Source organism: Macaca nemestrina, chromosome 20 (genome assembly GCF_043159975.1).
Source record: "Macaca nemestrina isolate mMacNem1 chromosome 20, mMacNem.hap1, whole genome shotgun sequence".
Lineage (NCBI taxonomy): Eukaryota > Metazoa > Chordata > Mammalia > Primates > Cercopithecidae > Macaca > Macaca nemestrina.
Genome location: NC_092144.1, coordinates 59,909,857 through 59,923,188, shown reverse-complemented (window position 1 = coordinate 59,923,188; position 13,332 = coordinate 59,909,857). Strand labels below are relative to the sequence as shown.

The window sequence follows — 13,332 nt, the reverse complement described above, 5'->3', positions numbered from 1 at the left end:
CCATAACATAAAATAAAATACAAAAAGTGAGGCCAGTCAGAGCAGAGAGGGGAGGGCAGGGTGGAGAATTGCAGACCAGATGGAGACATAAGTGGTGGACTAATAATGGGTGGAGTCTTGCCAGGGTTATACCGCTCAAGAGGGAGCTGGCAGCACTGGTTACTCATGCCTCAGGGTGGAGCGGTCAGCAGTGTCTGTGGCTTCACTGAGGAGCGAACTGGAGGGGCTGGGCCCACTGAAACCCATTCTGGAGGAGTTCGGGCGGCAATTTCAGAACTCTCGAAGAGGGCCTGACCTCTCCATGAACCTGGATCGGTCCCAACAAGGCAACTGTGCCCGCTGTGCCAGGTAATGGGGCTAGGCCTGCCTCTGGGAGCCTTGTGGATAGAACATTAAAGGAGATGCGGAAGGAGATGGGACATTAGTGAAGGGTGGGACGCTGTTCATTTGGGAGACAAGGCATTCCAGTGCATGGTAGAAACAGCCAGTCCTGCTGCACTAGAAGCCTCATTTGTTCCCACTCTACAAGGTAAAATCAGTGTCTTGTGGAACTCAAGAGAAACTTGATATAGACCGGGCGCGGTGACTCATGCCTGTAATCCCAGCACTTTGGGAGACCAAGGTGGGTGGATCACTGGGTATCAGGAGTTCGAGACCAGCCTGGCCAATGTGGTGAAATCCCGTATCTACCAAAAATACAAAAATTAGCTGGGCGTGGTGGCGTGTGCCTGTAATCCCAGCTACTGAGGAAGTTGGGGCATGAAAATCACTTGAACCCGGGAGGCGGAGGTTGCAGTGAGCTGAGATCACGACAACGCACTCCACCCTGGTAGGCAGAGTGAAACTGTGTATCAAAAAAAAAAAAAAAAGGAAAAAGGCTGGATGCAGTGGCTCACACCTATAATCCCAGCACTTTGGGAGGCCAAGACAGGCAGATCACTGAGGTCAGGAGTTTGAGACCAGCCTGGCCAACATAGTGAAACCTCGTCTCTACTACAAACACAAAAATTAGCTGGGCGTAGTGGTGAGCGCTTGTAATCCCAGCCACTCGGGAGGCTGAGGCGGGAGAATCTCTTGAACCTGGGAAGTGGAGGTTGCGGTGAGCCAAGATCGCGCCATTGCACTCCAGCCTGGGCGACAGCAAGACTCCATCTCAAAAAAAAAAGAAAAGAACTTGGTACATTTTGAGCATCGTATTTCCAGTGCATTGAGGGAAGGCTGGGATGTGAACATGAGGGGAGGCAGGGTTTCAGTGCACTGTGGGGGAAGTGAGACCTTGGTGTATTGTGGGAGCCAAGGGATACACCATTTTTGGTCCATTGTGGGAAGGTCCATTGTAGGAAAGGGGGACTCACAATACAACATGAAATCGAGTTTCACTAGTGCATTATGGGAAGCGTTAGTTATAACGGCCTTTCTAAACTCAGGGCTGTCTGGTGTCCGTAGGAATGGTGATTCCGGCCGGGCGTGGTGGCTCACGCCTGTAATCCCAGCACTTTGGGAGGCCAAGTGGGAGGATCACCAGAGGTCAGGAGTTTAAGACCGGACTGGCCAACATGGTGACAACCCATATCCACTGAAAACACAAAAATTAGCTAGGTGTGGTGGCAGGTGCCTGCAATCCCAGCTACTCAGGAGGCTGAGGCAGGAGAATCGCTGAACCCAGGAGGCAGAGGTTGCAGTGAGCCCAGATCATGCCACTGTACTCCAGCCTAGGTGACAGAGCAAGACTCCATCTCAAAAAAAACCAAAAAATGTCCAGGCCCAGTGGCTCACGTCTGTAATCCCAGCACTTTGGGAGGCTGAGGTGGGCAGATCATGAGGTCAGGAGATCAAGACCATCCTGGCCAACATGGTGAAACCCTGTCTCTACTAAAAATACAAAAATTAGCTGGGTGTGGCGGCACATGCCTGTAGTCCCAGCTACTTAGGAGGCTGAGGCAGGAGAATCGCTTGAACCCGGGAGGCGGAGGTTGCAGTGAGCCAAAATTGCGCCACTGCACTCCAGCCTGGGTGACAGAGCAAGACTTCGTCTTAAAAACAACAACAAGGCCGGGCGCGGTGGCTCAAGCCTGTAATCCCAGCACTTTGGGAGGCCGAGACGGGCGGATCACGAGGTCAGGAGATTGAGACCATCCTGGCTAACACGGTGAAACCCCGTCTCTACTAAAAAATACAAAAAACTAGCCGGGCGAAGTGGCGGGCACCTGTAGTCCCAGCTACTTGGGAGGCTGAGGCAGGAGAATGGCGTGAACCCGGGAGGCGGAGCTTGCAGTGAGCTGAGATCCGGCCACTGCACTCCAGCCTGGGCGACAGAGCATGACTCCGTCTCAAAAAAAAAAAAAAAAAAACAACAACAAAAAAGAGTGGTGATCCCCAGAGCACCATGGAAACCAAGGGACAGCTGGTGCACAGTCCATGCTGGGAAGGTTGCATAGGGTGCATACTGGAAACAAGGCCAAATGGAGGCTGTGCAGGTGAGCATGGGGCACCCTGGACTTGGTACTGGACCTCTTTATCTGGTGACCACCCCTCCCCCAGCCAGGGGTCGCAGTTGTCCACGGAGTCCCTGCAGCAGCTGCTGGACCGAGCGCTGATCCCGCTAGTGGATGAGGTGAAGCAGAGGGGCCTGACTCCTGCCTGTCCCAGCTGTCAGAGGCTACACAAGAAGATTCTGGTACCAGGGAATATGGGCCACCATGTCCCACTTTACTTTTCTGTTGGGGCAAGGAGAGGGGAGCCCCGGACTCAAGGGTACTGTTGGTGTGTGGCAGGAAAGGAAGGGCAGAGCTGGGAGCAGCAGGCACTGGGGGAGGACTTGGCCCTGATGCATGGGGAGACGGACAAGCAGTTTGGTGGTGAGTCACAGGCCAATCATTACGAAACCTCGGAAGGTGGACTTGGGCCTAAAGCATGATGGGACATTGGATCTAGTGCATTGTGGGACACAAGACAGACACCAGTCTAAAGCTTCATGGAATATAGGCCTGATTTTCTCTAAATTTTTAGAGAGGCAGTGCATTGCATGAGATCATTGGGGTCAGCTATATTGAGGTAAGATAGGAGACCCAGTGACCGTAGGTCCCAGTTAGCTGGTGCGTTATGGGAAATGGAACCACAGCTCTTCCTGGGGCATTGCACAACACACTCAGCCCAGTAGTTGGTGGAACTTGAGCCCTAGTGCACTGTATTATGGGATGTTGACCTAATGTGCTATGGGATTATGTTGTAGTGGGTGAGACAGACAAGTGAGGCATTGTGAGACATTGATGTGACTGAGCTATACGAATAATACATGAGAGGACGTGGGGCTTGGTGCAGTTGGACATAGAGAACTAGGGCACTAAGGACTGTTTTTTGTTTGCTTTTGTTGTTGTTGTTGTTTGTTTGTTTTGTTTTTGAGATGGCATCTCGCTCTGTCGCCCAGGCTGGAGTGCAGTGGTGCAATCTCAGCTCACTGCAAGCCCCGCCTCCTGGGTTCACGCCATTCTCCTGCCTCATCCTCCTGAGTAGCTGGGACTACAGGCGCCTGCCACTATGCCTGGCTAGTTTTTTGTATTTTTAGTGGAGACAGGGTTTCCCTGTGTTAGCCAGGATGGTCTCGATCATCTGACCTCATGATCCGCCCGCCTCAGCCTCCCAAAGTGCTGGGATTACAGGCATGAGCCACCGTGCCCGGCCTTTTTTTTTTTTTTTTTTTGACACAGAGTCTCACTCTGTTGCCCCAGGCTGGAGTGCAGTGGCACCGTCTTGGCTCATTGCAACCTCCACGTCCCAGGTCCAAGAGATTCTCGTGTCTCAGCCTCCTGAGCAGCCAGGATTACAGGCATATGCCACCACACCCGGCTAATATTTGTACTTTTAGTAGAGACGGGGTTTCACCCTGTTGGCTAGGCTGGTCTCGAACTCTTGACCAAAGTGCTGGGATTACAGGTGTGAGCCACTGCACCCAGCCAGGACTTTTGTGTGAGAGGTGCTGGTCTAATGGATAAGGAGATGTGGGGTCTTCCTTTTTTTTTTTTTTTTTTTTTTTTTTTTTTGAGACGGAGTCTTGCTGTGTCCCCCAGGCTGGAGTGCAGTGGCGCGATCTCGGCTCACTGCAAGCTCCGCCTCCCGGATTCACGCCATTCTCCTGCCTCAGCCTCCTGAGTAGCTGGGACTACAGGCGCCCGCCACCGCGCCCCGCTAATTTTTTGTATTTTTAGTAGAGACGGTGTTTCACCGTGGTCTCGATCTCCTGACCTTGTGATCCGCCCGCCTCGGACTCCCAAAGTGCTAGGATTACAGGCTTGAGCCACCGCGCCCGGCACGAGATGTGGGGTCTTCTAACTTATGGGATGTAGGAGGCTACCATATGGTAGGATACTGGGGCACATACACATATCAAATGTAGGATAGTTCATGAGCTTAGGAGACAGATGATAGACACCGATTTAGTGTTTGCTGGGACATAGGTCAGTGCATCATGGGACAGACAATAGGACAGACATAGGTTTAGTCCACAACGGAATCTGGAGACCAGTGCATTGTGGGATGCTAAGGTCAGTCTCAAGCTCAAGGCATGATGGGAAACTCTGAGGGAGAAATGTGGGCCCCATGGGACCCTACGCTTTGCCCTCCGCAATCCAGCTCCCCCTCCACCCCCAGCCCAGTCCAGCAAGCCCAGCTACGCCTACGCTCCTCTCCCCAGGAGCTGGAGCGCCAGGCCTTAGCCAAACACGTCAGGGCAGAGGCCCTGAGCTCCACCCTTCGGCTGGCCCAAGACGAGGCCCTGCGGGCCAAGAATCTACTGCTGACAGACAAGATGAAGCCGGAGTGAGGAAGGAGGCTGAGGGCATGGGAGGAGGGTGAGATCTTGGGGAAAGGGCCTGATCTCCCCTTCCACTCGAACACCCCAGCACCTAGCCATGTTGCCATCAACTCCCCACTGCCTCATGACAGGGAGAAGATGGCCACTCTGGACCATCTACATTTGAAGACGTGCTCCCTCCACGATCATCTCAGCAACCTGCCACTTGAGGGGTCCACAGGAACAATGGGGGGAGGCAGCAGTGCGGGAACCCCCCCAAAACATGGGGGCTTAGCCCCTGAACAATAAATGGCCCCTCATGCTGGCATGAATTCTGTCTGCTTTTTTGGCACCAGAGGGCTAGTGAATTGCCCACACACCATGCACTCCCTCTATGCCCAATGTGATTTATTTATTTTAATTAATTTGATTATTCTTTTTGAGACAGATTCTCACTCTGTCGCCCAGGCTGGAGTGCAGTGTCGTGATCTCGGCTCACTGCAACCTCTGCATCCTGGGTTCAAGCAATTCTCCTGTGTCAGCCTCCCGAGTAGCTGGGACTACATTCGCACACCATCACACCCAGCTAAGTTTTTGTATTTTCAGTAGAAACAAGGTTTCCCCATGTTGCCCAGGCTGGTCTCAAACTCCTGAGCTCAGGCAATCTGCCTTGCCTTGCCTTGTAAGTGCTAGGATTACAGGTGTGAATCACCACACCCGGCCCACTGTGATTTATTTAATTTTCAGCAAACAGGATGTCGTGGTCCCCAGAGAGGTGCTAATGGTGGTACAGTTCTTTGAGATGGCAATGGTGGTAGAAACAAGGTTCTGTGGTGTAGTTTGGGTCTATCAAGTCAACATTTTGAAGGCTGATTATTACTAGATAACTATATTAGTTGTCTATTTTGTTTTGTTTTGTTTTTGTTTTTGAGATAGAGTCTCGCTCTGTCACCCAGGCTGGAGTGCAGTGGCGCCATCTCGGCTCACTGCAGGCTCCACCTCCCAGGTTCACACCATTCTCCTGCCTCAGCCTCCCGAGTAGCTGGGACTACAGGCAACTGCCACCACGCCTGGCTAATTTTTTTGTATTTTTTTAGTAGAGATGCGGTTTCACCATGTTAGCCAGAATGGTCTCAATCTCCTGACCTCGTGATCTGCCCAGCTCAGCCTCCCAAAGTGCTGAGATTACAGGCGTAAGCCACTGCACCCGGCTAGTTGTCTATTGTTGTGTAGAAATACCCCATAAGTATTTTTGTTATATGCTTAGTTGCTTAAGGTAACAAGCGTATCTCAACTTCTGAAGGTCAAAAATACAATCAGTTAACCTGACTCCTGGGGTTAGCTCATTGGTCCTGGCTCAGACCCCCCATGAAGTTAGAGTCAAGATGTCAGCCAGGACCAGGTGCGGTGGCTCACACCTGTAATCCCAGCACTTTGGGAGGCTGAGGCGAGGGGATCACCTGAGACCAGGAGTTTGAGACCAGCTTGGCCAACATGGTGAAACCCTGTCTCTACTAAAATACAAAAATTAGCTAGGCACGCACCTGTAGTCCCAGCTACTTGGGAGACTAAGGCACAAGAATCACTTGAACCCGGGAGGCAGAGGTTGCAGTGAGCTGAGATCATGCCACTGCACTCCAGCCTGGGTGACAGAGCAAGACTCCATCTCAAAAAAAAAAAAAAGAAGAAGACAATTAGCTAGGTGTGGTGGCACAAGCCTGTAATCCCAGCTACTCCAGAGGCTGAGGCAGGAGAATTGCTTGAACCCAGGAGTCAGAGGTTGCAGTGAGCCGAGATCGTGCCACTACACTCCAGCCTGGGTGACAGAGCAAGACTCCATCTCAAAAAAACAAACAAACAACAACAACAACAAAAAAAAACGAAAAACACTATAACAAGGGCTATGGGAGTTATAAGCCAGGAACCATGGACAAAAACCTATATATGATATATAATAACCATCCATCCATACTGTATGACTCCAACTGTAGGACATTCTGGAAAAGGCAAAACTCTGGAGACAGTAAAAAGATTAGTGTCTGTGGCCAGGTGCGGTGGCTCACACCTGTAATTCTAGCACTATAGGAGGCCGAGGTAAGTGGACCACTTGAGGCTAGGGGTTTGAAACAGTCTGGCCAACATGGTGAAACCCCATCTCTACTAAAAATACAAAAAGTAGCTAGGTGTAGTGGTGCACACCTGTAATTCTAGCTACTTGGGAGGCTGAGGCAGGAGAATCACTTGAACCCGGAGGTGGAGCACCACTGCATTCCAGCCTGGACAACAGCGTGAGACGTTGTCTCAAAAACAAACAAACAAACATAAAAACCTGCAGTGTGTGCCAGAGATTGGGGAGGGAGGGATGAACAGGTGGCACACAGAGGATTTTTAGGGCCATGAAACAACTCTGTGTGATACTGTAGTGGTGAAGACATGTCATTATACTTTTGTCCAAAACCATGTACAACACCAACTGTGAACCCTAATGTCAGCTATGGACTTTGGGTGATAATGATGTGTCACAGTAAGTTGATCAGCCATAAAAGAATGTACCACTCTAGACCGGGCACGGGGGCTCACACCTGTAATCCCAGCACTTTGGGAGGCCGAGGCGGGTGGATCACCTGAGGTCAGGAGTTGGAGACTAGCCTGGCCAACATGGTGAAACCCCGTCTCTACTGAAAATACAAAAATTAGCTGAGTGTGGTGGCGGGCGCCTGTAATCCCAGCTACTCAGGAGGCTGAGGCAGGAGAATCGCTTGAACCTGGGAGGCGGAGGTTGCAGTAAGCCGAGATCGCGCCACTGCACTCCAGCCTGGGCGACAGAGCGAGACTCTGTCTCAAAAAAAAAGAAAAAAAAAATGTACTGCTCTGGTGGAGGATGTTGATAGTGGGAGAAGAGGTGCATGTGTCAGGGAAAGGAGGGTACATGGAACTTTCCACTCAATTCTGCTGTAAATCTAAAACCACTCTAAAAATTAAAGTCTCTTTAAAATCCTGCCCCGGCAAGGTGCAGTGGCTCATGCCTGTTAATCCCAGCACTTTGGGAGCCCAAGGTGGTGGATCCCTTGAGCCCCAGGAGTTTGTGGCCAGTCTAGGGAACATAGCAAGATCTCATGTATACAAACAAAACAAAACAAAAACAGAAACATTTAGCTGGATGTGGTGGGGCACGCCTGTAGTCCCAGCTACTTGGGTGACTGAAGTGGGAGAATTGCTTCAGTCCGGGAGGTGGAGGGTATACTGAGCTATTATTTTGCCACTGCACTCCAGTCTGGGTGACAGAGCAAGAGATTGTTTCAGAAAAGGATAGAGAGGAGAGGAGAAGTGGGGTGGGGAAAGAGCAGGGGAGGGGAGGGGGAGAGGAGGGGAGAGGAGGGGAGAGGAGGGGAGGGGAGGGGAGGGGGAGAGGAGGGGAGAGGAGAGGAGAGGAGGGGGAGAGGGAGAGGAGGGGGAGAGGAGAGGGAAGGAAGGAAGGAAGGAAGGAAGGTAGGTCAAGTCAGCAGAAGCAAAAAACCAATAGATTTATTATTTATTTATTTTATTTTTATTTTATTTATTTATTTTTTTGAGATGGAGTCTTGCTCTGTCACCCAGGCTGGAGTGTAGTGACGTGATCTCGTCTCACTGCAACCTACGCCTCCCAGGTTCAAGAGATTCTCCTGCCTTACCCTCCTGAGTAGCTGAGACTACAGGCGCGTGCCACCAGGTTCGGCTAGTTTTTGGATTTCTTTTTTTTTTTTTTTTTGAGACGGAGTCTCGCTCTGTCGCCGGGGCTGGAGCGCAGTGGCCGGATCTCAGCTCACTGCAAGCTCCGCCTCCCGGGTTTATGCCATTCTCCTGCCTCAGCCTCCTGTGTAGCTGGGACTACAGGCGCCCGCCACCTCGCCCGGCTAGTTTTTTGTATTTTTTTTTTTTTTTTTTTTTTTTTTTTGAGACGGAGTCTGGCTCTGTCGCCCGGGCTGGAGTGCAGTGGCCGGATCTCAGCTCACTGCAAGCTCTGCCCCCCGGGTTTATGCCATTCTCCTGCCTCAGCCTCCCGAGTAGCTGGGACTACAGGCGCCCGCCACCTCGCCCGGCTAGTTTTTTATATTTTTTAGTAGAGACGGGGTTTCACCGTGTTGGCCAGGATGGTCTCGATCTCCTGACCTCGTGATCCGCCCGTCTCGGCCTCCCAAAGTGCTGGGATTACAGGCTTGAGCCACCGCGCCCGGCCTGGATTTCTTTAGAGTCAGGGTTTCACCGTGTTAGCCAGGATGGTCTGGATCTCCTAACCTCGTGATCTGCCGGCCTCAGCCTCAGCCTCTCAAAGCCTCTGTTGGGATTACAGACGTTAGCCACCATGCCCGGCCTGGCCTATTATTTATTTACTTATTTATTTATTTGAGACAGAGTCTATTTCTGTCACCCAGGCTGGAGTGCTGTGGCATGATCTCAGCTCACTGCAACCTCCTCCTCCCAGGTCAAGTGATTCTCCAGCTCAGCCTCCCGAGTGGCTGGGACTACAGGCGCCCACCACCACGCCCAGCTAGTATTTTTAGAGATAGGGTTTCACCTTGTTGACCACCCTGGTCTCAAATTCCTGACCTCAAGTGATCTGCCCACCTTGGCCTCCCTAAGTGCTGAGATTGTGAGCCTGAGCCACCACGCCGGCCAAAAACCAATAGATTTAGATCCCCAAAGATGGCAGAAGTTGAAATGGCCAGATGCAAACCTCAGAACCTAAGTTAATTTAGAACAAGATGCTGGACTAATGCTATTACATTTTGGCATTCTTTTTTATTTTTATTTATTTATTTTTTTTTGAGACAGAGTCTCACTCTGTCACCCAGGCTAGAGTGCAGTGGTCCAGTCTTGGCTCACTGCAGACTCCGCCTTCCGGGTTCACGCCATTCTCCTGCCTCAGCCTCCCGAGTAGCTGGGACTACAGGTGACCGCCACCGCGCCCGGCTAATTTTTTGTATTTTTAGGAAAGACGGGGTTTTATCGTGTTAGCCAAGATGGACTCAATCTCCTGACCTCATGATCCGCCCACCTCGACCTCCCAAAATGCTAGGATTACAGGTGTCAGCCACCGCAGCTGGCCTATTTTGACATTCTTTCTAAAATCAACCTGGAGGAAATAGGAAGAAGAGAGTGAGAATTTTTTTTTTTTTTTTTTTTTTTTAAGAGACAGTCTTGCTCTGTTGCCCAGGCTGGAGTTGAACACTGCAACCACAGTTCATTGCAGCCTTGAACTCCTGGGCTCCAGCAATCCTTACACCTCAGCCAAGTAGCTAGGAATATAGGTGCGTGCCACCATGCCTGGCTAATTTTTGTAAGTTTTTTTGTAGAGGCAAGGTCTTCTATAGAGTTTTCAGTGTTTTCTGTATTCTTCTTTTTTTTTTTTTTTTTTTTTTAGACAGAGTCTTGCTCTATTGCCCAGGCTGGAGTACAGTGGGACAATCTCGGCTCACTGCAACCTCCACCTTCTGAGTTCAAGCAATTCTCCTGCCTTAGCCTCTCAAATAGCTGGGACTAAAGGCGTGTGCCACCACACCTGGCTAATTTTTTTTTGTATTTTTAGTAGAGATGGAGTTTCACCATGTTGGTCAGGCTGGTCTCGAACTCCTGACATCAAATGATCCACTCTCTCGGCCTCCCAAAGTGCTGGGATTACAAGCGTGAGCCACCATGCCCAGCCTTCTTTATTCTTTTTTTTTTTAATTTTAAAAATATTTGAAAAATTGAGCCTGGCACGGAGGCTCATGCCTGTAATCCCAGCACTTTGGGAGGACGAGGTGGGCAGATCAAAAGGTCAGGAGTTCGAGACCACCCTGACCAACATGGTGAAACCCCGTCTGTGCTAAAAAATACAAAATCAGCCAGGTGTGGTGGCACACACACCTGAAAAATTGAGACAGGGCTGGGCGCAGTGGCTCACGCCTGTAATCCCAGCACTTTGGGAGGCCGAGACGGGCGGATCACGAGGTCAGGAGATCGAGACCATCCTGGCTAATACGGTGAAACCCCATCTCTACTAAAAATACAAAAAATTAGCCGGGCGTGGTGGTGGGCGCCTGTGGTCCCAGCTACTCGGGAGGCTGAGGCAGGAGAATGGCGTGAACCCGGGAGGCAGAGCTTGCAGTGAGCCAAGATCGCGCCACTGCACTCCAGGCTGGGTGATAGAGCGAGACTCCGTCTCAAAAAAAAAAAAAAAGAAGAAAAAAAAGAAAAATTGAGACAGGGTCTCACTATGTTGCCCAGGCTTGTTTGGAACTCCTAGACTCAAGGAACCCTCCTGCCTCGGCCTCCCAAAGTGCTGGGATTACAGGCATGAGCCACCGTGCCCAGCCTGACAATGTTTTCTTTATATCCAGGGCTTTTCGCCCAAGGATTTAATACCCCTCCCGGCTAGTACACCTCTGAGCTCAAAGGGAAAACACGGAGTTATCATATTTCCCTCCATAAAAGACAGAACAGGGAACTGGCATTTCCTCAAAGTAAAAATACCCTCTCTAACAGACAGAATATACCTGGAAATACCCTCTGTGTCTGGCAGAATAGCTGATTTCTTCAGGTGAAAATGAGGCAATAGGCCGGGCGCAGTGGCTCATACCTGTAATCCCAGCACTTTGGGAGGCCGAGGCGGGCAGATCACTGGAGGTTAGGAGTTTGAGACCAGCTTAGCCAACATGGTGAAACCCAGTCTCCACTAAAAATACAAAACTTCGGTGGGCGTGGTGGAGTGTGCCTGTAATCCCAGCTACTAGGGAGGCTGAGGCAGGAGAATCGCTTGAACCTGGGAGGTGGAGGTTGCCGTGAGCCAAGATCACGCCACTGCACTCCAGCCTGGGCAACAGAGTGAATGAGACTCCGTCTCAAAAAATAAAATAATAAATAAAGAGAAAAAAATGCAAATCCAGAAGATATTGCAAGAAACATATGAAGTAAAGCGGTTAGAATAATTTGGTAAAGTTTTCTGTTGCCTTAAAATGAAACTTTGATGTAAGAAACAGAAAAATATGGCCGGGTGCAGTGGCTCATGCCTGTAATCCCAGCACTTTGGGAGGCTGAGGCGGGCGGATCATGAGGTCAGGAGATCGAGACTATTCTGGCTAATACAGTGAAACCCAGTCTCTACTAAAAATACCAAAAAAAAAAAAAAAAAAAAATTAGCCAGGCGTGGCGGTGGGCGCCTGTAGTCCCAGCTACTTCAGAGACTGAGGCAGGAGAATGGCGTGAACCTGGGAGGCCGAGATCATGCCACTGCACTCCAGCCTGGGCAATAGAGCGAGACTCTGTATCAAAAAAAAAAAAAAAAAAAAAAGGAAAGAAACAGAAAAATATATCCTCAATAGTTGAAAATTAAAGTCTAGATTATATCCACATTTTGGGGTTTGAGGAGGGAGAGATAAACTGAAGTAATAAATGAAGATGATAAACACAGTGTAAATTATATCAACAATTAAATGTAAATTAACAAGACTTCACCAGTTAAAAGACAAAGTTTGATAACACACATTAAAACATATACACACTAAATCCAGATCAATGGTGTTTTATAAGAAACACACTGGCCATGGGTGGTGGCTCACACCTGTAATCCTAGTACTTTGGGAGGCTGAGGCAGGCGGATCACCTGAGGTCAGAAGCTCGAGACCAGCCTGGCCAATATGGTAAAACCCAAACTCTACTAAAAGTACAAAAATTAGCTGGGCATGGTTGCACATGCCTAGAATCTCAGCTACTCAGGAGGCTGAGGCAGGAGAATCACTTGAACCCATGAGGCAGAGGCTGCCGTGAGCCGAGGTCACGCCATTGTACTCCAACCTGGGCGACAGAGTGGGACTCTCTGTCTCAAAAAAAAAGAAAAGAAAAGAAAGAAACACACTTAAAAGAATGCAAAGTTAGAAGTGAAAAATTGTAAACAAGTCCACTGGAATGCAGAGAAAGCCGGGTGTGGTGGCTCACACCTTATCCCAGCACTTTGGGAGGCCGAGGCGGGAGGATTGCTTGAGCCCAGGAGTTCAAGACCAGCTTGTGCATCATAGTGATCCCTGTTTCTGCTAAAAATAATAATAATAATAAAAAAATTAAGGCCGGGCGCGGTGGCTCAAGCCTGTAATCCCAGCACTTTGGGAGGCCGAGACGGGCGAATCACGAGGTCAGGAGATCGAGACCATCCTGGCTAAAGCGGTGAAACCCCGTCTCTACTAAAAAATACAAAAAAAACTAGCCGGGCGAGGCAGCGGGGGCCTGTAGTCCCAGCTACTTGGGAGGCTGAGGCAGGAGAATGGCCTGAACGCGGGAGGCGGAGCTTGCAGTGAGCTGAAATCCGGCCACTGCACTCCAGCCTGGGCGACAGAGGGAGGCTGAGGTGGGAGGATGGCTTGAGTCTGGGTGGTCAAGGCTGCAGTGAACTGTGATCGTGCCACTGCACTCCAGCCTGGGTGACAGAGCAAGACCCTGTCTCAAAAGCAAAAATTAGAACAATTTAAATTTCCACATATATGAGGATCTTAAATTCCTCTTTTTGACGTTAACTGGAGATCTAATTGCAC

General features: G+C 50.2%; 1 protein-coding gene across 7 annotated transcripts in view; it reads left to right on the top strand.

Moving 5' to 3' along the window:
• LOC105497184 (testis specific serine kinase substrate) overlaps positions 1–5,114 on the top strand; it is a 30,008-nt gene extending 24,894 nt beyond the window's left edge. The window contains exons 8-11 of one of the 7 annotated variants that reach the window (XM_011768063.3): positions 175–348; positions 2,542–2,677; positions 4,648–4,847; positions 4,942–5,114. In XM_011768063.3, coding sequence (XP_011766365.2) covers positions 175–348; positions 2,542–2,677; positions 4,648–4,847; positions 4,942–5,098 — 667 coding nt within the window. In that variant the 3' untranslated portion in view covers positions 5,099–5,114. The remainder of the gene's footprint in view (positions 1–174; positions 349–2,541; positions 2,678–4,647; positions 4,848–4,941) is intronic. The other 6 variants (XM_011768065.3, XM_011768064.3, XM_011768066.2 and 3 more) reach the window with 6 other exon arrangements.
• Positions 5,115–13,332: the final 8,218 nt, after the last annotated feature.